Raw genomic sequence first — 27,175 nt, forward strand, 5'->3', positions numbered from 1 at the left:
GGTGGCTCACGCCTGTAGTCCTAGCACTTCGGGAGGCCAAGGCGGGCGGATCACTTGAGGTCAGGAGTTCGAGACCAGCCTGGCCAACATGATGAAACCTTGTCTCTACCAAAAAATACAAAAATTAGCTGGACGTGGTGGGGCATGCCTAAGTCCCAGCTATTCCGGAAGCTGAGGCGAGAGAATCACTTGAACCTGGGAGGTTGCAGTGAGCAGAGATAGTGCCTCTGTAGTCCAGCCTGAGCAACAGAGCAAGACCCCATCTCAAAAAAAAAAAAAATTAAAAATACAAAAAATAGCCAGGTGTGGGTGCACACCTGTAATCCCAGTTACTGGGGAGGCTGAGGTGGGAGGATCGCTTGAGCCTGGGAGGGAGAGGAGGTTGTACTGAGCTGAAATGGCGCCACTGAACTGCAACTTCAGTGACAGACCCCAGGTCAGAAAAATAAAAATTAAAAAAGGTGCCTGTGGAATGTGCACAGCCATTGGTGTGTCACAACCCTGTATGTTTATTGGGAACCCATCTTTGCTTTGTGACCCTGAAAGTTACTAATCTCCCCATCAGGTTTCTTCTCTGCAAATGGGGGAAATAACTGATAAATATTAGTTCTCTTCCTTTAAATGAGTTAGCTTGCAATTTATTTCTCTTATTTCTGGAAAACATAAGAGCACCCCACTTATGCAACCAAGTAGTTTTCCTCATCTTGGGGAATGAGGGCCTAGTTTAACTCTAAGTGTAGGAATAAAGTAATTCATGAAAGCTGGGTGTGGGGGCATGCATCTGTAGTCTTAGCTACTCAGGAGGCTGAATCGGGAGGATTGCTTGAAGCCAGGAGTTCAAGACCAGCCTCTACTACAAAAGTTTTTTTTTTTTTTTTTTGAGACGGAGTCTCACTCTTGTTGCCCAGGATGGAGTGCAATGTCATGACGTCGGCTCACTGCAACCTCCGCCTCCTGGGTTCAAGAAATTCTCCTGCCTCAGCCTTCCGAGTAGCTGGGATTACAGGCACCTGCCACCATGCCTGGCTAATTTTTTGTATTTTTAGTAGACACGGGGTTTCACCATGTTGCCTAGGCTGGTCTTGAACTCCTGACGTCAGGTGATCCACCCATCTCAGCCTCCCAAAGTGCTGGGATTACAGGCGTGAGCCACAACGCCCGGCTTACAAGTCTTTTTTTTCAGACGGAATCTCGCTCTGTTGGCTCAGGCTGGAGTGCAGTGGCGTGATCTCAGCTCACTTCAACCTCCGCCTCCCAGGTTCAAGCGATTCTCCTGCCTCAGCTTCTCGAGTAGCTGGGATTACAGGCACCTGCCACCATGCCTGGCTACAAGGCTTTTAAAAATTAGCTGGGCATAGTGGTGCACTCCTGTAGTCCCAGCTAATCAAGAGGCTGAAGTGGGAGGATCACTTGAAACCAGGATTTGGAGGCTGCAGTGAGCTACTGTGGTACCACTGCACTCCAGCCTGGGCAACAGTGAGATCCTGCCTGTAAAACAAAACAAAACAACAACAAAAAAATTATTTAGTTTCGCCAAGAGGTGGAAGGTGGAAGAGCCTCACTGACATTCAGACCAATTTAATGACAGGTCTTGGATTGAGATAACACATATTTTGAGACAAAATTTTGCTCTTGTCGCCCAGGCTGGAGTGCAGTGATGCAATATCAGCTCACTGCAACCTCTGCCTCCAGAGTTCAAGTGATTTTCCTGCCTCAGCCTCCAGAGTAGCTGGGACTACAGGCACCTGCCACCACGCCTGGCTAATTTTGTATTTTTAGTAGAGATGGGGTTTCACCATGTTGGCCAAGATGCTCTCCATCTCCTGAACTTGTGATCCGCCCTCCTTGGCCTCCCAAGGTCCTGGGATTACAGGCATGAGCCACCACACCCGGCCTGTTATTTTTTTGAGACAAATTCTTGCTCTGTTGCCCAGGCTGGAGTGCAGTAGCGCAACCTCAACTCACTGCAGTCTCTGCCTCCCTGGTTCAAGCGATTCTTCTGCCTCAGCTTCCCCAGCAGCTGGAATTACAGGTGCATGCCACCACACCCAGCTAATTTTTGTATTTTTGGTATAGACAGCGTTTTGCCATGTTGGCCAGGCTGGTCTTGAACTCCCGACCTCTAGTGATCCACCTGCGTCGGCCTCCTAAAGTGCCGGGAATACAGGTGTGAGCCACCATGCCTGGCCGGGTCTTGGATTTTTATAAGAAAAAAAAGGTGTGGGGTAGGGGAGAGCCGGGTGCAGTGGCTCATGCCTGTAATCCTGGGAGGCAGAGGTTGCAGTAAGCCAAGATCACGCCACTGCACTCCAGCCTGGGCAACAGAGTAAGACTGTCTCAAAAAAACAAAAACAAAAAAAAAAAAAAGAAAGAAAATTAAGGAAATAAAGCAGTTCCACTAGTGATGTTTTTTGCACTACTGTTCAATGCTACCATTTTTGCCTTAAGAGAACAAGCTTAAAAGACATGCTCAACCTGCAGTTAAGACGCATCTACACAACACAAACGGATGCTGAGCAGAAATGACCCAGAGGCACCATCGTCTTATCAAGCAGTTTATTTCCATTTTCAGTTCTAATGTTGACTTTTTCATATTCACCTAGAATCTCCACTAAGGCTCCTCATGAGCAGGGCCCAATTCCTTGAATGTGCTTGGTGAGTTAGCCCCTGGTATACAGTAGAGGCTTGGCAAATATTTTACTGCCTCCTTTCTAATGATTTCCCAGTGGCCAGCGTTTCCCAACATGTGAGATGTACAGTTCAAAAGGCCACAGGGAAACCGACACAGCAGGGCCATTTCAAAAGGGGAGGACCTTCCAATTCTTCTGATTTTAGGAAATTTCGGTTGCGTGCTAACCTTGAACACATACTAGCCTCCCTTTCTCAGATTTGGAAAGATCTAAAGTAATAGTTATTTCTCTAAAATGAAACATATATTTCATTTTATATATATATATTTTACAGATAGCTTCTATGTCAATTTATGTTGGATTATTCCATCTATGGGAATCACATCAAGTTTTCTTTCTTTTTTTTTTGAGACGGGGTCTTGCTATGTTGTCCAGGTTGGGCTTGAACTCCTGCGCTTAAGCTATCCTCTCGCCTCAGCCTCCCAAAGTGCTGGGATTATAGGTATGCATCACCGTGCCTGGCCAAATTTTCTTTGTAAATATATTTGAGTGGTAGTAACTAATTTTAAAGGAAAAAAACCTGAAGTAATGTAGAGGTGGAACACAAATGAGGTAAAATATTAGAGAACTGATTCAGCAAAGACTAAAGATTGGGACGCAATGCCCTCTGCGCAGTCTGGTTCTTGAGGTTGCGGTGGGTGTTTCCAGTGGCGTAGGTCAGTCAGATACTTCTGGCCTTTGAGAGTGCGTGGATGTGACGTGGTCAGTGCCAAGTGTGAACCAGGTGCTGCGAAGTCCTGTGAAAGTCACACACCATATGGTGCACTACAAAGGTATAGGTTAAAGGCTGAAGCTTGAAACATAAAAAAAAATCCTCTATAGAGCAAGATATATTCCTAGTATTGAGCTGTTCCCAACCAAAAAAAAAATTAAGGAAAAAAATAAAAAAGGAAGCATTCCATCAGTGGCTGTATTGAACAAGTAATGTATCATCAAGATATAATCACTCAACCTTTATTATTCCAAGTGCAGTGTCAAGAGATGTTACAGCCGCTAAGGACAATGTACTTCAGCTTTCAAACCTGGGCAAAAAGCCACACAACTGCATGAGACAAGCCGTGAGAGGCGCTGCTCAGGAGGAAATGGCTGGGTCTCTTCACCAAAATTAGATTACAGCATATTCCGGGAGCACACACCCTTGTACTGCTTACAAACCAAGGGAGAAAGACCAACGCGTCCATCATCCCAACGCCTTCCCTGAACAGGGAAATGAGCATCATTCTGTGGGAACAGCATCTTTAGACTCTGTATCAGTTTGTTCCACTTCAGCATTCGCGGCAGCTGGGGCAGGAGCAGCTCTGGGTTGGGCACTTTCTGCCTCTGCTGCCATTGTCTCGGCGCCATTTCCAGCCTCTGCAGTCTCACTTCTGGCCTCGGGGACGCCCTTCTCAGATGCCGTTCCGCAAGGCACCTGCTCTTCCAGCAGCTGTTCAGCTTGAGGATCACTACCGGCCTCCACTGTGTCCATGGGGCCTTCGCCCTCAGCCAGCTCCCCATTGCTGTCTGGAGTGGGCGCTCCTTCCCCATCTACGGCCCTCACTGCTGCTGTAATCACCTCTGCTAAGACGTCCGCGGCCACCTCCTCAGGTGTCTCTTTCTTATCCTCACCTCGTAAATTGTCATCTCCTTCCATTTCCGGATCAACAGTTTCACTGGTGAAAGGGTCCTCACCCTGGCCAAAGAGGAAACACAGGTCAGTGTGGTGTAAGCAGAGCTCAGGAGGCCCATGATTGCTGGGATGTCAGCTTTCCAGAACCAGCAGTCCACAAGGGAAACACTTCTGTAAATTACGCCACAGGAGTGAATCCTACATGTTCTCAGAGCCTACAGATTCAGAAAACACCTCGGGGAGATATTCTGCAATTTTTTTTTTTTTTTTGAGATGGAGTCTCGCTGTAACCCAGGCTGGACTGCAGTGGTGTGATCTCGGCTCACTGCAATCTCCACCTCCCGAGTTTTTAGTAGAGATGGGGTTTCCACCCACCTCAGCCTCCCAAAGTGCTGTGATTACAGGTGTGAACCACTATGCCCGGCCCATTCTGCAATTTTTTTTTTTTTTTTTGAGACGGAGTTTTGCTCTTTGTTGCCCAGGATGGAGTACAATGGCGCGATCTCGGCTCTCAACCTCTGCCTCCCGGGTTCAAGTGATTCTCCTGCCTCAGCCTCCTGAGTAGCTGGGATTACAGGCAGGAGCCACCACGCCTGGCTAATTTTGTATTTTTAGTGGAGACGGGGTTTCACCATGTTGAGCAGACTGGTCTGGAACTCCAGACCTCAGGTGATCCGCCTGCCTTGGCCTCCCAAAGTGCTGGGATTACAGGCGCGAGCCACCACGCCTGGCCTGCAATTTTTAATCAAGCATGTACCAGTAAGGAAAAATTCACAAGCCCAGCCTTAACTTGATGTTCTTTAAAAAAGGGCATGAGGCCGGGCGTGGTGGCTCACGCCTGTAATCCCAGCACTTTGGGAGGCCGAGTGGGCGGATCACGAGGTCAGGAGATCAAGACCATCCTGGCTAACATAGTGAAACCCCGTCTCTACTGAAAATACAAAAAAAAATTTAGCCGGGCATGGTGGCGGGCGCCTGTAGTCCCAGCTACTCGGGAGGCTGAGGCGGCAGAATGGCATGAACCTGGGAGGCGGAGCTTGCAGTGAGTCGAGATCACACCACTGAACTCCAGCCTGGCAGCCTGGGCGACAGAGCCAGACTCCGTCTCAAAAAAATGAAAATAAAATAAAAAAGGGCATGTAATAGGAAGTTAACACTACATAATATTTTAGTTTTATTAAGGTGCAGTGGCTCACGCCTGTAATCCCAGCACTTTGGGAGGCTGGGGCCGGAGGACTGCTTGAGCTCAGGAGTTCGAGACCAGCCTGGGCAACGTGGCGAATCAAGATTCAAATCCAAGTCTGACTCCCTCAGAAGTCAAAATTCTCCTAAGTTATATGCTAGAAAACTATCTGTAGTCTAAAACAAGCAAACTAAAGGTTATCATTACCAGATTAGGAAACATGTTTTAAAATATGATGCTTAGGGCAAGGCGCTCACACCTGTAACCCCAGCAATTTGGGGGGTCAAGGCGGGAGGATCACTTGAGGCCAGACCAGCATGGGCAACAGAGCAAGACTGTCTTAAAAAATTAGCCAGTGTGTGGCCGGGTGCAGTGGCTCACGCCTGTAATCCCAGCACTTTGGGAGGCCGAAGCAGGCAGATCACAAGGTCAGGAGATGGAGACCATTCTGGCTAACACAGTGAAACCCCATCTCTGTTTTTTTTTTTTTTTTTGAGACGGAGTCTTGGTCTGTCGCCAAGGCTGGAGTGCAATGGTGCGATCTTGGCTCACTGCAACCTGCACCTCCCGGATTCAAGCAATTCACTGCCTCAGCCTCCCGAGTAGCTGGGATTACAGGTGCCCACCACCACGCCTGGCTAATTTTTTTTTATTTTCAGTAGAGACAGGGTTTCACCATCTTGGCCAGGCTGGTCTTGAACTCCTGACCTCGTGATGCACCGGCCTCGGCCTCCCAAAGTGCTGGGATTACAGGCGTGAGCCACCACGCCCAACCACCCCATCCCCCTACAAAACATTAGACAGGCGTGGTGGTGGGCACCTGTAGTCCCAGGTACTCAGGAGGCTGAGGCAGGAGAACGGCATGAACCCAGGACACAGAGCTTACAGTGAGCCGGGATCACACCACTGCACTCCAGCCTGGGTGACAGAGCAAGACTCCATCTCAAAAAAAAAAAAAAAAAAAAAAAATTAGCCGGGTGTGGTGGTGTACTATTGCAGTCCCCAGCTACCTGGTAGGCTGAGTGGGGAGGATCTCTTGAGCTCAGGAATTCGAGGCTGCAGTGAGCTATGATCACACCACTACACTCCAGCCTGGGTACCAAGAGAACAAGACTCTGACTCAAAAAAAAAAAAAAAAAAAAAAAGCCTGAGCCCACACTTGACTCTAGAAACTTTTACCTTGCTTAAGCTGCAAAGGTAAAATATTCATCAGTCATGTTTCCTCCCTTTTTTTTTTTTTTTTTTTTGAGACAAGGTCTCACTCTGTCATCCAGGCTAGAGCACAGTGGCATGATCTTGGCTCACTGCAACCTCCGCCTCCTGAGTAGCTGGAACTACAGGCGCATGCCACCACACCTGGCCAATTTATGTATTTTTTTGTACAGACAGGGTTTCACCATGTTGTCTGGGCTGGTCTTGAACTCCTGAGCTCAAAGTGATCCGCCCACCCCAGCCTCCCAAAGTACTGGGATTACAGGTGTGAGCCACCACGCCCGGCCCAGTCATGTTTCTTCAATTGGTTATTTAGATTCTGTGCCTTTAATGGATGGAACTGTTAAATATGGAAGTGTTTAGTAACTGAAAGGAGGGCAAAGGTCCTGAAGTCAGGTTGTGGGCTGGGACTTAGCCACCTGCCCCAAATGCTAAAGTCCTGGGATGAACACTGAGCAAAATGGGTTTCACAAGGAAGAACTGGGAGCTCTTCCAACCAGCCGTCTCTCCATGAGCACCCACTTTGGGACTTTGATATGCTGCTCCCATCATGAAGGCTCTGGTTCTTCACTACCCCTCACCTTCAACCTCACTGTCAGTTGGCTCTATCAGTGAAATCTCTTTTTAGCTTCTCTCCTGGAAAATTCTCATGTACCTTGGATTTTTTTTTTTTTTTTTTGAGATGGGGTCTTGCTCTGTCACCTGGGCTGGAGTGTAGTGGCGCAATGGTTAACTCCTCTAACTCCTGGGCTCAGGGATCCTCCTGCTTCAGCCTCCCAAACTATTGGGATTACAGGCATGAGCCGTAACTCCCAGCTCCCCGCTTTCCTTTAAAGACCAGGTCTTGCTATGTTACCCAGGCTGAAGTGCAGTGGTACCACCATCACTCACTGTAGCCTCAAATTCCTGGGCTCAAGCAATCCTCCCATCCCAGCTTCCCGAGTAGGGCTAACCTTGGGTTTTTCTTAAAAAAGCACCTAACCATCATTTGCTCTGAATTTTAAGGCTAAACAATCAGGATTTTTCATGGTAAAAATCCATTACACACTGATTAATCAAGCAGCGCCACATCCCCAGAGTCCCCAGGCAAGCATTGACTCATTGGAAATCCCAGTTGTCATGTTCCTGAGCTTGATGCATTCCAGTGTCCCTCCAACTGTCAGAAGACTCAGAAATGCTAAACGCTGCACTCTGGATTCAACTCCCTGATCGTGGGGTTCATCTTCCCTTTTGAAAGCTTTTCCTGTCTGTGGTACTTGCAAGCACAAACCTTGAGGTATTTTTCCAGCATCTTCACTATATGTCTGTTGTTCAAAACACTCTTAGCCACATGGAGACTGGTTTTCTTGAACTGTTCAGCAGCTAACTGCAAAGGGAACCAAATGTGAGCTCTTAAAAATGGCAAAGATTAAGGAAGAGAATAAACCAGCCAGGCTCTGCCGAGTCATCCTGAGATCAGCCCTATGCATAGAGGCGAATCTCAAAACGCCAGCCTCCAAGAATAGAGAGAAGGCTCCAGAGACTGTGCAACCAAGACTAACAAACTGGAAAAGCTGGGCAATCTTAAGAGATAAACACAAAGATGTGCCACTGAAACCCATGTAGCACATGCAGAATTGGGGGTGAAACAAGAGCGTTTACAAATGAAAGGCTGTGTGGACTCAGTGGAGGAAAAGGACAAGCTCTTTTCAGTTTTTGGGGTTACATTGATTTCCTAAGTTCAACAACAAAAGTATGACTATGCTGGGTCTGGCAGCTCGTGCCTGTAATCCTAGCACTTTGGGAGGCTGAGGCATGTGGATCACTTGAGGCCAGGAGTTCGAGACCAGCCTGGCCATCATGGTGAAACCCTGTCTCTACAAAATATGAAAATTAGCTGGGTGTGGTGGTGCACACCTGTAATCCCAGCTACTCAAGAGGCTGAGGCATGAGAATCTGGGAGATGGAGGTTGCAATCAGCTGAGACTGTACCATTGCATTCCAGCCTGGGCAATGGAGTGAGACTCTGTCTCAAAAAATAAAATTAAAAAAAAAAAAACAAAAAAAACACACAACTATGACTGCACCAAGTCTCTGACTGTTTTAGAGCCTGACTCGTTTGCACAGTGGTCCCTTGTTTGTATAGTGCTTTTCAGCTGATCTTTAACAGTACTGGGGCTGGGTGCAGTGGCTCACACCTGTAATCCCAGCACTCTGGGAGACTGAGGCAGGTGGATCACCTGAGGTCAGGAGTTCAAGACCAGCCTGACCAACATGGTGAAACCCCGTCTCTATTAAAAATACAAAAAATTAGCCGGGCATTGTGGTGGGCGCCTGTAATCCCAGCTACTTAGGAGGCTGAGGCTGGAGAATTGCTTGAACCTGGGAGGCAGAAGTTGCAGTGAACTGAGATTGCGCCACTGCACTCCAGCCTGGGCAACAAGAGTAAAACTCTGTAAAAAAAAACAAAAACAAAAACAAAAAAACACAAAACCAAAAATGTAAACCAAAAAACCAAAACCAAAACCAAAACCAAAACACAGTACTGTGAGATGGGTGGGCAGCTCTTGACCTCCCCATTTATAGCTGAGTAAACTAAGGAGAGAGCTGCTTAACCCAGGGCCAGAAAGTGACAGGCTGCGGAGCAAACGCAGCCACAGGCACTCTTCACTGTCTGCTTTTCTGCACTGACAGCAGGTAGAGCTGTCGCTGGATAGGGCCTCTATGGTCTGCAATGCTAAAAATACTCATGATCTGACTCTTTACAAAATAGGGTATTTTTCCAGCATCTTCAACATTTGACCCCTGGGCTCAACATGTAGCCTGAAGCCCCAGCAGCTACGTAAGGACAGAACCAGTCCTTTAGTCCAAGTCCCCCGGGCCACTTGGCTTTCAATGGCCCTTCGGTCTCAGCTTATGGAAGCCCCCAGGCCTCCCGCTAGTGGGAAACTGACCAACGTGGAAACACTATCAGGAGAATCTCAGCTACTGCATTTAATCGAGTCTAAGCAACACATTTTCTTACATTTTTATAAAAATTGAGACGAATCTTACGACCCATCGATGGAAGTGATAGACTTGAAACAGAGCAAGAACCCCTAAAGATGTTGTTATTCCCCATAAGACACAGCAGGCTCCGAGCCACAGCCCTGCAATGAGCACCCCAGGCAGTGTGGGGAGGAAGACTCACCCTGCGGTTGTGATTGTGGTCCACGGAGTGCAGGTGCCGCTGGAGGAGCTGCGGCTGTGCAGGAATTAGCATGTCGCAGGCCAGGCAGTGAGCAGCCTCAATCTTCTTGAAGAAGTGCTCCTGGCCAATCCCTGCCAGGAAACACATGTCTTGTAGGATCTGGGACAGCAAGTGATGTTTTCCTCCTACTCCCCAACCGGGCCCACGTTTTCTCCCTGCAACTCTAAGGAATCAGAAGGGCATAGCCTGCCTTTCTATGGGGAGTATGGGTCAGCACATCAGCCTCTATAGCTAGGAATTCTGCACTTTTCAGCTTTTCTGTTCCTCCTGGTTTTCTTTTCAAACCAAGGAGGAAAAGACAGGAAAGTGCTTAATGTCACTGATATAAGCTGCGATCTACGCAAGGCCACATCCGAAGGTTTCTTTCTTTCCATTGCTCTGAGCGCTCTTCCCACAGGTCTCGTCATCACCTTCTCAGCCACCTTGGGCTGGCTTCATGCCACGTTTTTTTTTTTGAGACAGAGTCTCGCTCTGTCGCCTAGGCTGGAGTGCAGTGGTGCCATCTTGGCTCACTGCAAGCTCTGCCTCCCGGGTTGACACCATTCTCCTGCCTCAGCCTCCCAAGTAGCTGGGACTACAGGCGCCCGCCACCACGCCCGGCTAATTTTTTGTATTTTTTTTAGTAGAGACGGGGTTTCACCATGTCAGCCAGGATGGCCTCGATCTCCTGACCTCATGATCCGCCTGCCTCAGCCTCCCAAAGTGCTGGGATTACAGGCGTGAGCCACTGTGCCTGGCCTCGTGCCACATTTTATGGGTCCCGTCACATGCCTTACTACCATCCAGGAAAGCACTCATCCTGGGATCACAACTCACCTTTGAAAGGATCTGGTTTTGGTTTCGCGGTTTCTTTCTCCATCAATTCCTGACGCCGCTTCTCAATTTTCTTATTTCTGTTTACAATGTATTCCTAGGTGGGATCGGAGATGGCATAAAGTAAAATGAGAGGTGGGCACGTGTGGACATTTCTCAGCTGCCAGGGCTAGGCAGGCAGCTATCAGAACAGCTGCATGGGGCAGCACAGCACGATGGCTGGAGCTCTTGGTTGTCCCTGTGACTCGGGGACTTACACAGCTACTCTATCTGGGAAAGGAAACCTTGGCCAAGTATAGTCTCTGATTTCCGTTCCTCCTTCAAGGGATCCGGCACCTGCGGGATGGGCAGGAGACGCGGTGACGGGGCCCAGGTTTCCTTTACCTGGAGGAACTCCACCGTCTTGTCAGGCAGCTTGGTGCTTATGAACCGCAGGGTCTCTTTGTGAAATTTGCTTTGCAGATGCTTCTGGATCTCTTCGTCATCAAAGCTACGGAACTTGCACACAGAACAGGCAAACTGAATTCTGTAGAAGGAAAACAAGGAGGAGAGTGTAGCAGGGAGCATCAGCTTGGGAAGCAGGGAGCATCAGCTCACCTCTGGGGAGAGCTGAAATAGAAACAGGATTTTCAGGAATTTTTTTTCTTTCTTTTTTTTTTTGGAGACAGAGTTTTGCTCTTGTTGCCGAGGCTGGAGTGCAATGGTGTGATCTCAGCTAACTGCAACCTCTAACACCCGGGTTCAAGCGATTCTCCTGCCTCAGCCTCCCGAGTAGCTGGGATTACAGGGGCCCGCCACCAAGCCTGGCTAAATTTTTGTATTTTTAAATTTATTTATTTTTTTGAGATGGAGTCTCGCTCTGTTGCCCAGGCTGGAGTGCAGTGGTGTGATCTTGGCTCACTGCAACCTCCGCCTCCTGGGTTCAAGTGATTCTCCTGCGTCAGCTTCCCGAGTAGCTGGGATTACAGGCGCCCACCACCACTCCCAGTTAATTTTTGTATTTTTAGTAGAGACGGGGTTTCACCATGGTGGCTAGGTTGGTCTCGAACTCCTGACCTTGTGATCGATCCACCTCAGCCTCCCGAAGTGCTGGGATTACAGGCATGAGCCACCGCGCACGGCCTATTTTTTTTTTTTTTTGTATTTTTAATAGAGACAGGGTTTCACCATGTTGGCCAGGCTGGTCTCGAACTCCTGACCTCGGGTGATCCACCTGCCTCAGCCTCCCCAAAGTGCTGGGATTACAGGCGTGAGCCACTGCGCCCAGACTAATTTTCTTTTTCTCGAGATGAGATTTCACTATATTGCTCAGGCTGTTCTCAAACTCCTGGGCTCAAGCGATCCTCCCACCTCAGCCTCCCAAGTAGCTGGGATCAGAGGTGCATGCCACCGCACTCAGCCAGGGAAAGTGGCTGCTGAACCAAGAGTTCCGACTTCCCAAGGGGCAACAGAACGGCAGTTACCCAACCTTCCCCAGCTGAAGAATGGGAACACAGGCTTGCAGGCATCTCAGGAAAATGACTCGCATAGTAATCTGCTGGCACTGCAGCCCCTCTGGCCCCAAAGCCCCTGAGAAAACACCAGAAAGCTGCAACTGCTTGGAACTGGGGACGCCCTAGGCTCTGGCTGGCAGCTCTTGGGGCCCAGCATCTAGCTTCACAGCTTCTCAGATGAGTTTCTCTCTGCAGGCACTGAGATGACACAAGGCAACCTCATTTTACGTGTAGACAAAACACCTCACACAATTCAAAACACAAAAGCCGGTATCAGTTCTGCCATGAGACTACACATAAAGACATGTCACATCAAATTCTACAGATAAAAAGTGAGGCTTCTTTGTCACAGGCTTTCAAAGCCTCCCCAAAAGCAACCATGCTGCATGGCGAGGGAGAGCAGCCTGCAGGCCCCCAGGCCACCACACTGGGGTGCTCCCTCCCTGGCTCTCTCCTGGAGGCTCCTGCCCTTCTCGTGTAGGGGTGCAGGCCCTGTGGCACTCAGGACTTCACCTCTGCCAACTCCACATGCCTGGCTTCTGACCTCTGACAAGCACCATGGAGACACTTCCGCTTCTGCAGACAGCCCCTATGGAGCGGGGGAGGGGACAATCTCCCGAGGCTCATACACAGCACTGTCAGGAAGCTACTGATGAGCTGTGTGCTTCCCTGCTACACCTCTGCCTCCCCGTGACAATTCCTCCAAGTCCCTTCGAGATCCTCAGCCATGGCTAGGCGCGGTGGTTCATGCCTGTAATCCCAGCACTTTGGGAGACCAAGGTGCGTGGATCACCTGAGGTCAGGAGTTTGAGACCAATCTGGCCAACATGGTGAAACCCCGTCACTACTAAAAGTACAAAAATTAGCTGGGCGTGGTGGTGGGCGCCTGTAATCCCAGCTACTTGGGAGGCTGAGGTAGGAGGATCACTTGAACCCAGGAGGTGGAGTGTTGCAGTGAGCTGAGATCGTGCCACTGCACTCTAGGCTGGGCAACACAGCAAGACTCCATCTCAAAGGGTAAAAAAAAAAAAAAAAAAAAAAAAAAAAAAAAAAATCCTCAGTCACTAGCGCACATTCTAAAGGGTTTTTTTTTTTTTTTTTTTTAAAAAGTCACCTGTTCATTGGAAGAAAATATAAGATGAAAAAAAAGCAAAAAGCAAAAAAAAAAAAAAAAAAAAGCAAAAAGTAGTAAAATAAATGTCATCTCTATATCCTTCTCCCAGTACTCTGAGAGGCCAAGGCAGGAAGATCTGTTCAGGCTAGTTCAAGAACAGCCCAGGCAACAGAGAAAGACCCCTGTCTCTTTATTAGATTACTTAAGTTTAAAAATAATTAAAAAGAAAATGTCATCTCAGTTTCCATGTGACATGAAAAGTCATCTATTCTATCCATCATTTATCTGTTTAAAATAACAAGGGTTTCAATGTTCCTATACCACTGAAGAAGAAACAGTTCTGCGTTTGGTTCCTGACTTCGTTTTGCTAAGCATTTCTCTTTTTTTTTTTTTGAATCCTTGACTTAAGGTTCACATGGAACAGTGATTTTCTTTCTTTTTTTTTTTTTTTGTTCCTGAGATGGAGTCTTGCTCTGTCGCCCACGCTGGAGTGCAATAGCACAATCTCGGCTCACTGAGATGGAGTTTTTGAGATGGAGTTTTTTTTTGAGATAGAGTTTTGCTCTTGTTGCCCAGGCTGGAATGCAGTGGTATGATCTTGGCTCACTGCAACCTCCACCTCCTGGGTTCAAGCAATTCTCCTGCCTCAGCCTCCCAAGCAGCTGAGATTACAGGCATGCGCCACCATGCCGGACGAATTTTGTATTTTTAGTAGAGACTGGGTTTCTCCATGTTGGTCAGGCTGGTCTTGAACTCCCAACCTCAGGTGATCCGCCTGCCTCGGCCTCCCAAAGTGGTGGGATTACAGGCGTGAGCCACTGCCCCCAGCCCGTTTCTTTTTCTTTTTGAGACAGAGTCTTGCTCTGTCACCCAGGCTGGAATGCAGTGGTGCAACCTCGGCTCACTACAAAGTCCACCTCCCCAGTTTAAGTGATTCTCCTGCCTCAGCCTCCCGAGTAGCTGAGATTACAGGCACCTGCCACCATGCCTGGCTAATTTTTGTAATTTTAGTAGAGATGGGTTTCACCATATTGACCAGGCTGGTCTTGAACTCCCGGCCTCAAGTGATCCGCCGGCTCAGCCTTCCAAAGTGCTGGAATTACACGTGTGAGCCACTGCATCTGGCCCCTTTTACTAAGCATTTCTTTGAACACGACAATCACTGCCCAGACTGGGCGCAGTGGCTCACACTTGTAATCCCAGCACTTTGGGAGGCCGAGGCGGGCAGATCACAAGATCAGGAGTTTAAGACCAGCCTTGCCAACACAGTGAATCCCCACCTCTACTAAAAATACAAAAATTAGCCGGGCGTGGTGTCAGGTGCCTGTAATCCCAGCTACTTGGGAGGCTGAGGCAGGAGAATTGCTTGAACCCAGGAGGCAGAGGTTGCAGTGAGCCGAGATTACGCTACTGCACTCCAGCCTGGGCGACAGAGCAAGATGCCATCTCAGAAACAAAAAAAAAAAAAAAAAAAAAATCACTGTCCCATGTGAACCTCAAGGTCAAGGATTCCCCAGCATCACATGATCACTGGTGATTGCAGTTTCTAGTCGGAAGCCACTTAACTCCTGGCAGGGAGAGGCAGGCACATGATGTGCTCACGATGACATCCTTTGGGCTCAACATTTTTGCAATCCTTTTCTATTGTGGGACAAAATCTTGATGGTAGGACCATCTCTCTACCTGTCTCCTAGCTATGTCAAACTCCAGGGATGGTCTGGATTTGGATAAGGTGAACACAGGACAGTGTCGGAGATACCAGACACCAGGCCAGGGGACACGGATGTCCCTCAGGCCTGCAGGAGAGTAACAGAACCCACTGCTGAGCAGTTATGGACCACATAGACCCACCAGCAAGGCTGGGATTCCAGAGGAATAGAGACACAGGAGTCAAACACCAATCCTCTAAGCAAGAACAGAAACCTAACCACCAAAGCAACGTCCCAGCCCTTCTAGAAGACAGGTAGCTCGTATGCTGGGAGCACAATGAGTGATGGTCTTTTCTGTGCTCCCAACTGTTTACTGTTTTGCCTCCCACTGGTTTGGCCAGAGGAGTCAGGCCACCAGGCCCCCAGCATTGTGGAATGAGGACAGGTGAGCTCGGCAGCGCCTCCACCGCACCAGTCCACCTCCTCCTGTGGGGGTGTGTGCCCGCGCCTCACCTGTCGGCCGCACGGTCCCGCGTCCTGTCTCTTCTCCTTTGCTTTTCCCTTCTCTTCTTCACGTCCTCGTCCTCGTCCTCCTTCTCTCCTGTAACAGACAAGTCCCTTCGAGACGCTCTGAGGGGCCTGCAAAGGAGCTAAGCTCCAGGGCCTGGTCGGGGGGCTGCAGCTTGGCCACCACACCCTGTGCCCTGCCACTGCCTGCACCACACGGCAGGGTCCAGGATGCCCCAAGGCACTATCAGAGACTCCTGGTGGACATGGGCCTGGGGTGAGAGCCCGGAGTAGTCACCAAACTCCCCACATGGCCTGAGGCAGCCAGGACAGGCTAGGGACACAGCTTGCCCACCCCATGTGCACCACAGCCCCCTACTCCCTCTGTCCTCCCCATCCTGCTTGTCCAAATCTCATGCCCTGCGATGGGGTCTTCCCCCAATATCAGAGGAGAAGCCAATTCTCCCCGGATGAAGAGGCGGCAGCTGAAGGCCTCAGGAAGTGAAGCAGCTGCTCCACCGCCCTCTATCCCACCTCTAGGTGGACCGTGACGAGCGTCCTGGCGGCCCCGTCTGAACTAGGGCCTCAGCAGGTCTGACAGTCCTTGCTGGCCCGACCTCTATCTTCCACTCACAAAAACCGTCAATCTAGGGCTTTCCCAGGGCTGCGTGGGAAGCAATCCTAGAAAAAAATTTGGGAAGAGACCGATTGGTCCTCCCGTCCGTCCCCCGGGGCCAGCAGAGGAGCTCCTTGGAGAGCCACGCGGCCATCGTCCCAACATGAGGCCAGGGACGGACGCTGAAATAAGGTTGGAGAAGCATCTGAACTGTAACCCCTACCCCTGATGCCAGTCCCGAGACTGTCCCACGAAGATGGCGACCGGCGTGCGCTGCTCAGAAGCCTCTCAAAAGGGCGTGTGGGATTTTTGGCAAGAGGTCACTGCCTGAAACTATGACTGCTGTTTAATAGCAAAGTCATCCCGGGTAGGTAGCAGGACCTGCGCGCAACAGACATGTCACCTTTGCTTTAGCATTGTGCCGCTAAGCGCTCGGGGCGCCCCGTGCTATGGACAGGACTGCTGTGGGTCGAGGGGGGAGGACCGCAGAGGGCTGGCTAAGCCTGAACAGGAGGAACATCTAAGCCAAGGGCCTTCAGAATGGATGGGAGCAGGGCCACTGAGGAGCCAGCCTGTGATCCTTGGGGTAACCAGCTATGGAAAGACCCACAGGACAGGTAAAGAAACAAGTGGCTTCAGGGTGAGCTCCAGGCCACGGCACCTCAGGCCGCCCTGCCATGCGGGCTTTAAGCCTGCTCTGCTGTTGCTGCAGACCCTCTGGTCTCCTGCATTGGACATGAAGAGACCTGCTGAAGGGCGCCTGCCTCTCAAAGACCCAGTGGGCCTGGGTGCTCCCGACCCCGCAGGTGTCTGCTGTCGCATACTCGCAGGCACGAAGCAATGTGCAGTGCAGCTGCCAGTATCCCCACCACAGAGGCCCACAGCACGGCCCAGGGCAGGCGACTGAAGGAACTGGACAAAAGGAAGCCCCAGAGAAAACAGTTCAGGGACATGCACTGTCCGAGGAGGGCACAGAAGATGGGCTGGGGGCCTCTTCTCTCATGTTTCTCCTTCCCTACAAACTTCAACTGTGGTGGACACCCAAGGCTGCCCCCCATCCCCACCGCAGCCCGCATCGGGTCAGGCAGACAGACCCGTTTCCAGTAAATGCTGCCCCAGACACTTTGAAGCAAAGTGTCGGCTGATTGCCTCGGTCAAGGCCCATCTGGTGGCTGCAGCCCCTCTTCCCCTACAGCCACGGGCCCCTCCATCCAGGCCCCTGGCTTGCTCAGAAGCTGGGCAGTAAGTGCGGGGCAGCCAGGAAGACACAGGAAAGCTGCAAGGGACATGGTGACGCCTACCTCTTTGTCTCCCAGAGTCGCAGAATTCATCCTCCTGGAAAAGAGTATACACAAAGTCCGGCAGTGAGCTGGTGTGTCCAGAACTCTCCACAACCAGCCCAGTCCCTGGCCACTGCCTGTTGGGCAGTCTCACCCAAGACCTAGGTTGCTATATGCCACCAAGAATGAGCCACAGTGTTAGGACCAGCCTCCGGGGCTCAGGACAGGGCCTGTGTGTCCTGTTACTACTCCCAGTTGCCTTCAGAGATTCTGACACAATGACCTTTCTAAAAAGCCACTCACCCACCCTCTCTCGGTTCCTCCTAAGCTGCAGAACTGCCTGCCCCTTGACAAAGACCCACCCGTACAATTCTATGAACGGAGCCTGTTCACCAACCGTAGGGAGAGAGAGTCTCACTTGGGGGATGCCAGTTCTGGCATTCTTCATGGAAAATGGGTTCCACCACGTTTCCCAAGCTTTTGTTTATATTTACCCAATGTCTTTTTTTTTTTTTTTTTTTTTGAGACGGAGTCTCGCCCTGTCTCCCAGGCTGTAGTGCAATGACGCAATCTCGGCTCACTGCAACCTCTGCCTCCTGGGTTGAAGCAAATCTTCTGCCTCAGCCTCCCGAGTAGCTGGGACTACAGGCGCATGCCGCCACATCCAGCTAATTTTTGTATTTTCAGTAGAGACGGGGTTTCATCATATTGGCCAGGATGGTCTCAATCTTGTGACCTTGTGATCCACCCGCCTTGGCCTCCCAAAGTGCTGGGATTACAGGTGTGAGCCACCGCGCCAGGCCTATATTTACCCAATGTCTTACTAACAAATCACGTATAGATAAAAATGATTCAACTGAGAATCTGAACAAAGCTGACTCCCTAGGCAGTGAACATACGGCTAAATTAAGAATCAGTAGGTTTACAGAGATTCCTAGTCTCAAGACCAGCAAAATAGGGATCGAGTGAGACTCTGAAAACCTGAAAAGCCACCATCTCCTGCCTGTTCCCTGCCTGTGTGACTCTAAGGACTTGGGGAAGGCCCTCCTTCCCACGCTGGACCTCCAGGCCCTACACCTCCAACTTGGATCAGAATCTACACTGGGGTGGCTGAGGCACCTCCCAAAGAGCTTGGGGTGGTCCCGGCTATGAACTGGCCCCACATGCTGCCTGCCTGTGCCTTGTTGTGAGGATGCAAGGATGAGGACACCAGTCAGCGGCACCCGGCATGGAGCTGGCGGCAAATGAGCCTCCAGCCTGTGCTTGGAGGCTTTAGCCCACAGTCCCTGCACTTACTGGTCTAGAGACCAGAGAGAGGAACTGAGAGCTTTTTTCAGAAAGAGAATGTTTGTTGTAAGTTGAAAACTTTTTTTTTTTTGAGACGGAGTCTCCATCTGTCGCCCAGGCTGGAGTGCAGTGGTGCAATGTCAGCTCACTGCAACCTCCACCTCCCAGGTTCAAGTGATCCTCCTCCCTCAGCCTCCCGAGTAGCTGTGACTACAGGCAAGTGCCACCACTCCTGGCTAATTTTTGTATTTTTAATCGAGACGGGGTTTCACCATGTTGGCCAGGCTGGTCTCGAACTCTTGACCTCAAGTGATCCACCCACCTGAGCCTCCCTAAGGGCTAGGATTACAGGTGTGAGCCACCGTGCCGGCTAAGGTGGAAAACTTTTAGAAACCTAGCTAAAAGTCAGGGTCCTGAATCCACTCAGAGGTAGTCAAATCTACCATGGCAGCTGCTCCTGCCCCTTTGTGAAGACGAGTGATTAAAGAAAGAAGAAATCCCACACTAGAGGCGAAAGGGCTGCCTGGTGGACTTACACCCTTGAATTCTTCATCTCCTGAGCGGAAGTCACCAGCTGCGTCATCTGCCAGACACAAAGAAAGGAAAAGTCAGTCCCCAGAGAATGGTCCCATCCGGTTTCCGCCCTCCCAAGCTCGCCATCCAGGGTGAGTCTGCCCTGACCACAGTGGGGGTGAAACATGCAACCTGCGAGTGTCCATGACACAGACGGGGCAGGCAGAGCCCCCAGCAGGCAGCTGACCCACCCTACATCCGTCTGGCCCACCTGGCCCCCAGGACATACCATTTTCGGAGAAATCTCCTTCACTGTCAACCCGGGCCAGTTTGGTGTCTGGCTCCTCGTAAAGTTGGAACTGCTTCCGTTTCCTGCCCGTGCCGTCTGGTCCGAAGTGTTCAAACCCTCTCCTCTTGGGCTACAGACAACAAGCACACCCCATGAGCTACTTACCGGGGCCATGAAGATGCCCCACAGAAAAGAACAAGGAGGTTGTTAGATCAGACAACACAGGCACAAAAGGTCTTTTCAAAAAGCAAAGAGACAACATAATTTGAAACTAAAAAGAAAATCATGCTGAGTGAAAGAAGCCAGAAACAAAAGGCGACACGTTTCGTGACTCCATTTGTGCAAAATGTCTAGAACACACAAATCCAGAGACCAGTGGTGGTTGTCGGGGGCTGGCGGCGGGGGAGGAGACAGGGGTGACTAATGAGCAGAAGTTTCTCTTCTGGTTGACATAAATGCTAAGGTTAGACTGTGATGGTGGGGATGGTTGCACAATCCTGTAAATTAACTAAAAGTCGAACTGTGCACTTAGAAACATTTAAGTGAATATCGAGATGGGGAAATTTTACCTCGATAAAGCTGCTAAAAAGAGAAGCGAAGGCGGCCGGAAGGAACCTTGTGAGGGCTTACCCGATCCCGATCCCGCATCCGAGGCTGCGAGCGGCCACATCCATAGGGCATGGTGCTGTCATAGCCGCCCGCCCCCTGCATGCCCATCACGCCGTAGTCGGGAGCCATGGACTGGGAGAAGAGGGACGGAGGTGGCCGGCTGGGGGAGGGCCCTCCCAGGCCCCGTCCACCCACATAATTCAGCTCGTTCCAGGGCGTGGACAGGGGCTCAGAGGATGCAGCGGGGGGCACAAAGGGGTCACTGCGCATGAAGGTGCCAGGGTTGCTCCGTTCCTGGAAGCGGCCCTGGCCCCGGCCCCGCATGAAGCCATCAAGAGAGCCCCGCTCCCGGGCTGGGTCTCGGCATTCACTGTACTGCCCCCCAAAGCTGCCATTGCGGTCGGACCCCAGGTCGAAGTCATAGTCGTAGCTGTAGCTGGGGCGGTAGGGGTTGTGCTCCGGCAGGCAGGGCCTGGAGTCATAGGACTCGAACGGCTGGAAGCGGAAGGAGCTGCAATGGAAGCACAGCCCGTCAGGGGCAGTCACCCCGGTCACCCACTGCCACACTCCCTCAGTATAACCTCGACGCCCCTACATTCAAAACAGCAAACCAAACCACCCTGCATCCCACCTAAGTGCTGGGATGGCCAAAACCGACCAACACCCTCCCTGGAACACTGCTGAGCAGGGGACACAGAGCCCCTGGCCACAGGAGTAGCATGATGTAGAAAAAAGGAGTCTCGGGGAGCTTAGCCTACAACCACGCCCAAGCCCTGCCATGAAGAAAAGCAAGGAAGTCCTATTGTAACACCACTGACCCCCCCCACGAGCCCAACTCATCAATGCCACACCCAGGAGGGAGGTGGGGACAGGCCCTCCCTCAAGAGTGGGTGCCCACTCCCATGTGCACAAAGGTGGGGATGTGTGGGGTCCCAGGGGAAGGGATTGGGTCCATAATCACCTCTCCCGGTCCTGCATGCCCTCCCCACCGCCGCCGCTCCCGCCCCTGCCTCCTTCCTTGGACATCATGTCCAAACGCTGGTTGATCTTGGCAATGAGGGAGTCGGAATTGTCGGTGCATGGCTCTGGGCCGTAAGAGGCCATGTGCATAGCAGGGGCCCCGGCTGCCAGGCCGCCATCATTGGCCTTGGCAGCCTCCCACGAGGCTGGGCCGTAGCTGTAGGTTGCGCCTGTGGCGACACTGGTGTTCTGGGCGCCGTAGTAATTGTAGTTTTCATAACCTGTCACGGGGGGGGAGCCAAGTCAGACCTCAGCAGCCACGAGGCCTGTCCATGGTGGACACAACTGGGGAGGGGCACCCGCTGCCACAGAGAAGGAAAAGGGGTGTGGGACCCAGTGCTGCTGGCATCACTTCACACTGCACTGTGACCTGCCAAGAGGCAGCAAGAGGTGGCCAGAGAAACGGGCAGCCTCAGTGCCAAGCGGCGGGTTTTCCATGCCAGACTCTAGGACCTATTCCCCATTCAAAGCCGGGTGACTGAGAGCCTGGGAACAGCAGTTCTGGCTGTTGACAGGCCCCACAAAGGACCGCTGCTCCCAAAGCACAGTCGCAGTCCTCCCCATCATGCTCCCCTGAGGCCACCCACCACAGCCCTCTGCAGCTCCCCCATATACACAACAGCAGCCCTGGCTGACTGTGTCCTCAGGAACACAGCCAGGAAGTCCACACCAAACCTCCCTGATGGGCTGACCCGCCTGGCCTTCAGATCAGAGGCCCACTTGCCTGCCCACAGACCCCCCCACAGAAGGGCTTACCTTGCCAGCTGGCCACGCCAGTTCCATATGCACCTTAGGGGAAACAAAAACACACAAGAGCCCTGTTTGCAGAACGAAGGCACTGACACCCCAGCTGTCACCTTGCTCCACCCTCCACAGCCCCAGGGTCAGGGCTTCCCTCCGCAGCGCTCAAGGAGGCACCCTTTGGTGTTTTTAGCTCACTCAACTCCTACAGAGCACTAGGTTGAGAGGCTGAGCACAAGCAAGCCCTCTCTCCCAGGCAAGGCCAACTTTCCGTCAGGGCAAGGGAAGGGACGCTGCACACTCCCCAGGAAGCTCATCCACTGTGGGCTGCTGGCCAAGCGGTTGGCCAGGCCAGGCCCCAGGCAGAGTCCTCGTAAAGGGCCAGTTCCCATCAGAAGCCAGAGTGCAGGTGCTGCCAAATGCACAGCAAGGCATTGCTGCAAAGTCATGTCCTCAACTCAAGCGAAAAAGAGGACGTTATGTGCCACGAGCAACTTGGAAGGCCTCCTCCTGAAACACCGGGTGGTGGCTCAAAAGCAGCCCCACTCCCCATGTTGCCTGAGTCAGATCTCAGGCTCAGAAAACAAAGGAAGCCCTCATGCCCTAGAACACGGCCTGGCAGAAAGCAGAAAGCCCTGCCAGCAGAGAGCACGCACTGGTCCCCCAAACAAGCCTAGCATCATGACCCTGACTCTAGAGCGGGGGTCTGCAAAAAGTCCTGCCACACCAAGCCCACTGCCTGCCTTGGCACAGCCCTTAGGATTTTCGAATTTCAGTGCCCATAAGTAAGTACCAGCACACTGCCCATAGCCCTGTGTTCTCAGGCTCTGCCCTCAGCTAAGGATGAATTTTATGTTTTTAAGTGATTGAGGTAAAGCTTCTAAAGTATATTCAATGACAAATTTTGACATGAGATACATCACTTACACATTGAGTCAAAACTCAGAGAACTATACAAATTAACAAAAACTGTGAGCTATACTGCATAATATCACATCAACATTGGCTGATTAATTGTAACAAATGCATCACACCATTGCAAGACTTTTTTTTTTTTTTTTGAGACGGAGTCTCGCTCTGTTGCACGGGCTGGAGTGCAATGGCGCGATCTCGGCTCACTGCAAGCTCCGCCTCCTGGGTTCATGCCATTCTCCTGTCTTAGCCTCCGGAGTAGCTGGGACTACAGGCGCCCGTCACTGCGCCCGGCTAATATTTTTTTGTATTTTTAGTAGAGATGGGGTTTCACCGTGTTAGCCAGGATAGTCTCGATCTCCCGACCTCATGATCTGCCCGCCTCGGCCTCCCAAAGTGCTGGGATTACAGGCGTGAGCCACCGTGCCCGGCCTTTTTTTGTTTTTTGAGACAGGGTTGTGCTCTGTCACCCAGGCTGGAGTACAGTGGCATAATCACAGCTCACTGCAGCCTTACCTCCTGGGCTGAAGCAATCTTCCTATCTCAGCCTTCTGAGTGGCTGGGACTACAGGCATGCACTGCCACGCCCCACTAATTTTTTATTAGTAGGATAAAAGGATCACTTGAGCTCGGGTCTCGAACTCCCAGGCTCAAGTGAGCCTCTTGCCTCAGCCTCCCAAAGTGCTGGGATTGCAGGCGTGTGCTGCCTCGCCCAGCTAATGAAAGATCTTACTAATGAGGCAAGGCATGGTGGCTCATGCCTGTAATCCCAGCACTTTGATTATGGGATTGATCATGAGGTCAGGAGTTCGAGACCAGCTTGGCGAACATGGTAAAACCCTGTCTCTACTAAAAATTCAAAAATTAGCTGGGCGCGGTGGTGGGTGCCTGTAATCCCAGCTACTCGGGAGGCTGCGGCTGCAGTGAGCCAAGATCACACCACTGCACTCCAGCCTGGGCAACAGAGCAAGACTCTGTCTCAAAAGAAAAAAAAAATCGTACTAATGAGAAACACTACACCTGAGTGGAGGTGGGTGGGCGTATGAAACTCCACTACTCAATCTAAAGCTACACTAAAAAGTCTGTTAATCATAGAGAAAAAACACCTTGGATATACCCTCAACTATTTATTTAGAATAACAAAAATATTTTGCCAAAATAGAGTATTCAATAACACACAAAAATTATGAACTTCAAACTGTATTGTCTGTAAGTAACTATGGGCATTGTTCCATCCACTCTTTCACACATTTATGACTGCTTTCCTGCTACAGAGACTGTGGAGCTCATAAAGTCACAAAGATATTCACTATCTGATCTTCTACACAAAGTTTGCTGACCCCTGGGCTACTACTCTCCCCGACCCAAGTTCAGCTCTGCCATGCTAGGGCCTTGAGTTAGGGGAAGCCCACGCCTCACCCGCAAAGCAGAGCCCACTTACCCTGGGTGTTGGCAGGTCCAGCACTCCACGCCCCGTAGCCTGCAAGAAGACCCCATGAGTTAAAATTCTATTTAACACACCAGAGAACGGGTCCTTTTGGGGGTACTCCTAAAGGGATCTCCTTACAGTTCAGTGCCAGCCTTACAAGAAGGAAGACCCCCTCACCCCACCAAAAAAAAGCCATCCCACAGCTGGCTAATGGCATCATCGCATTCCACCTGGCTGAGATCAAAGCAGAAAAAGAAGGGTGGGAAGTGGGCTTGGAAGTCAGCTCCGCCCTGCAGAGGGACCTTGGCCAAGGACCTCACCTCTCCAAGATTTCATCCACAACTCAGGCTAACACAAGACAATCCACTCAGCATGAGGACACGTTCCCCCCCCGCCACCCACCACACAGCTAGGAAACCAGTTCAGAGTGCCATCACAAGTACTTCGTAACTGAAAACAAGCATGGGAATTTGGTGACATAAACTGCATCTTTCTAAGCTGCACTTCCTGCTACCTTTTTTTTTTTTTTTTTTTTTTGAGGCGGAGTCCCGCTCTGTTGCCCAGGCTAGAGCGCAGTGGCACGATCTCGGCTCACTGCAAGGTCCGCCTCCTGGGTTCACGCCATTCTCCTGCCTCAGCCTCCCAAGTAGCTGGGACTACAGGCGCCCGCCACCACGCCCGGCTAATTTTTTGTGTTTTTAGTAGAGACGGGGTTTCACCGTGTTAGCCAGGATGGTCTTGATCTCCTGACCTCATGATCCGCCCGCCTCGGCCTCCCAAAGTGTTGGTATTACAGGCGTGAGCCACCGCGCCTGGCCCTTCCTGCCACTTTTAAGCCCTCCACGGATCCCCTGGACCTTTAAGTCCCAGGGCCTTGGCCTGGCCCTAAGGCATCAGACTGCACTCTTCATCCCTCCACACCCCCCGCCCACTATGGCATCTATCTGGTTCCTCCAGGAAGGAGAATGGGAACTGTGTTCTCTTTATTTCTGTGTCCCTGGGGCCCAGCACTGAGCTGCGCGCGGGTGGCCACCATGCCTGTTAAATGACTTCACTTTGATAAGGCAGGAACAGCCATGTCTCCCTCACCAGAACAACCCCCCGCCCCCGCTAAGTGCCTAGTGCGTGCCCATACACCGCAAGCACCCAGCAAACTCTGTTGTCCCGAATGCCATTCAGAGACAAGGGAGTTAGGCTCATGGAGACTTGACCCAGTCATACTGCTGAGTTCTGCCCTCTGCTATGCTACGCCTTCCCCTCCGTCATACCTCAAAGCCTTCTAAATTCGCATCCGTGCAGCAGAAAGGCAGACTGCAGATTCTAACAGCAAGTAACCAACCTCGAGAGACTGCTTCTCTGTGAAGCTCTAGTGTAAGTGGCACGCACTATTAACCTTAAAACCCTCCCTGAAACAGAAGACATCAGGGAAGCTGAACTATCTCCACTGTGTCTGAAAGGTTTTCGGCAGGTATGAAGAGGGGGTAAAAAAAACCTCCCCAAACTAAGAATGAAAAGGAGGAATACAATACCTGCAGAAAAGATCTGATGGGAAAGAAGGGAAAGAATGGCGAAATCTACCCAGGCTGCGGACAGCCAGGCTGAGCTTTCGCTAGGACCAGGAAGACACCAAAGCACACCGCGCAAGCTGCCGCCTCAGGACCGAAACCTCTCTCTGCAACTTCTGGTGCTGGGATACTTTTGCCCTGCCACTTCTCAAGATCGACAACTTCTCGAGCTCCTGCAGCCAGGATCAGACCACTAGCTTCTCTACACCCAGGCGAGCTCCACCCAGCATGTCCCAACTATCCCCTGTGGGCAAACGTGGCTCCCAGAAGGCTCTGATTCCAGAAGCAGGGAGCAGGCAGCTCGAGAAGATCGGCCCTACTGCATGCAGGCCAAGCGCTAAACCCAAGTGGGGAAAGGACACGTTCCCTCCTGCACAGCCCCTTGGCCCCTCGAGGCCACCACAACAGACTGCCTAAAGGAGAACTGCCAATCTGTCGCCAGCCCCAAGGCACATCACGTTTCCAGCTTTGTACGAACACTCGGCATCTGTCCCTCACCATCCTGTCCCAAGCCAGCACGCGCCGGGTACAGAGCTGGAGCCCGGCGAAGCTGACTCTCGCGCCGGCCGCACTCGGCCCCACCGCGCTGCACCTGGGACTAAAAGCCCGACCCCGCGCAGCCCGACGGCTTCCGGGACAGGCGCCCTAAGCCACGTGAGCCCAACGGAGACCCTACCCGGCCCCGCCCGCCTAGGGCAGGTCGGGAGAGAGGCGGCCCCCACGATCCGCCCGCGGCCCCAGACTCAGTTCCCCGGCCCGACCTCACAACCCCACGCTGTAGCTCCGCCCCCTAGCGCCGCCATTTTGTGGCGTCTTCGGAAGAGGAAGCCGGGAGTGCAAACCCCGGGGTCGCTGGGGGCCGGAAGTACTCCGCCGAAGGTGAGGGGCAAAAACGGCCCACACTGCCCAAGACGCCCCCACGAAGCCCACCGCGGCGTCTGCCCCAACCCCGAGTCCCGCCCGCCTCCTCGGGGCCTGGCGGCCAATCCGCACGCAGCGCCCCGGGAGCGACGGCGCCAAAGCCCAATGAGCGGCGCGCGCCCTAGCCGCCTCTTCGCAGGGCCCGGCTGCGGCAACCACGTTCGGGACGAAGGCCCGGCCCGCGGCCGTCTGCGCAGCGGCTGCGTCGCCCGCACAGAGCCTTCCCTTCCCGCTCCGCACCCAGCAGCCAACACAAACCTCCGTAGCCCTGGTCCATGTCTTCGACGCGGCCCACCAGCAGCCCCTTTTACTAGGAGACCACAGCACGCATGCGTTCAACGCACCTCCGCCGTCGACTACTGAAAGACCGGGCGTACACATCACTACTTCCGCGCGCTCCAATTGGCTAGTCTTCACAAGGGCCCGCCCCCGCCGTCCCAGCTGGCCTTTCGGACTCCTAAGATCCACCTCCGTAGCCTGATGGGAGTTGTGGT

The 27,175-nt window shown here is 51.9% G+C and overlaps 1 protein-coding gene across 4 annotated transcripts; it reads right to left on the minus strand.

Annotated features, from left to right (window-relative positions):
• Positions 1 to 2,542: 2,542 nt before the first annotated feature.
• On the minus strand, positions 2,543 to 27,096 carry AKAP8 (A-kinase anchoring protein 8). 4 transcript variants are annotated; one of them, XM_002828825.5, is made up of 14 exons: positions 26,940 to 27,096; positions 24,208 to 24,246; positions 21,870 to 21,902; positions 21,055 to 21,334; positions 20,115 to 20,604; positions 19,485 to 19,614; positions 19,219 to 19,265; positions 17,417 to 17,450; positions 15,506 to 15,593; positions 11,121 to 11,262; positions 10,740 to 10,833; positions 9,864 to 9,994; positions 7,965 to 8,060; positions 2,543 to 4,362 (listed from the first exon to the last, which is right to left on the minus strand). In XM_002828825.5, exons 1-14 carry the CDS (start codon positions 26,956 to 26,958, stop codon positions 3,907 to 3,909), a joined length of 2,079 nt encoding a protein of 692 aa, XP_002828871.2. In that variant the 5' UTR covers positions 26,959 to 27,096; the 3' UTR covers positions 2,543 to 3,906. The 4 variants fall into 4 exon arrangements, with proteins under 4 accessions (XP_002828871.2, XP_009251185.2, XP_054394696.1 ...); XM_009252910.4 differs by lacking the exon at positions 26,940 to 27,096 and adding an exon at positions 26,522 to 26,585; XM_054538721.2 differs by lacking the exon at positions 26,940 to 27,096 and adding an exon at positions 26,259 to 26,379.
• Positions 27,097 to 27,175: the final 79 nt, after the last annotated feature.

This window comes from Pongo abelii, chromosome 20, assembly GCF_028885655.2.
Source record: "Pongo abelii isolate AG06213 chromosome 20, NHGRI_mPonAbe1-v2.0_pri, whole genome shotgun sequence".
In the NCBI taxonomy this organism is placed as follows: Eukaryota; Metazoa; Chordata; class Mammalia; order Primates; family Hominidae; genus Pongo; species Pongo abelii.

Bases quoted from the DNA above. Each gene is read 5' to 3' on its own strand.
- AKAP8 (XM_002828825.5), bottom strand. The intron at 21,903-24,207 runs GTAAGTGGGCTC...GTTTCCCCTAAG, and splicing joins TGGACCTGCCAACACCCAGG to GTGCATATGGAACTGGCGTG. The intron at 9,995-10,739 runs GTGAGTTGTGAT...GTTTCCTGGCAG, and splicing joins AAAACCAGATCCTTTCAAAG to GGATTGGCCAGGAGCACTTC.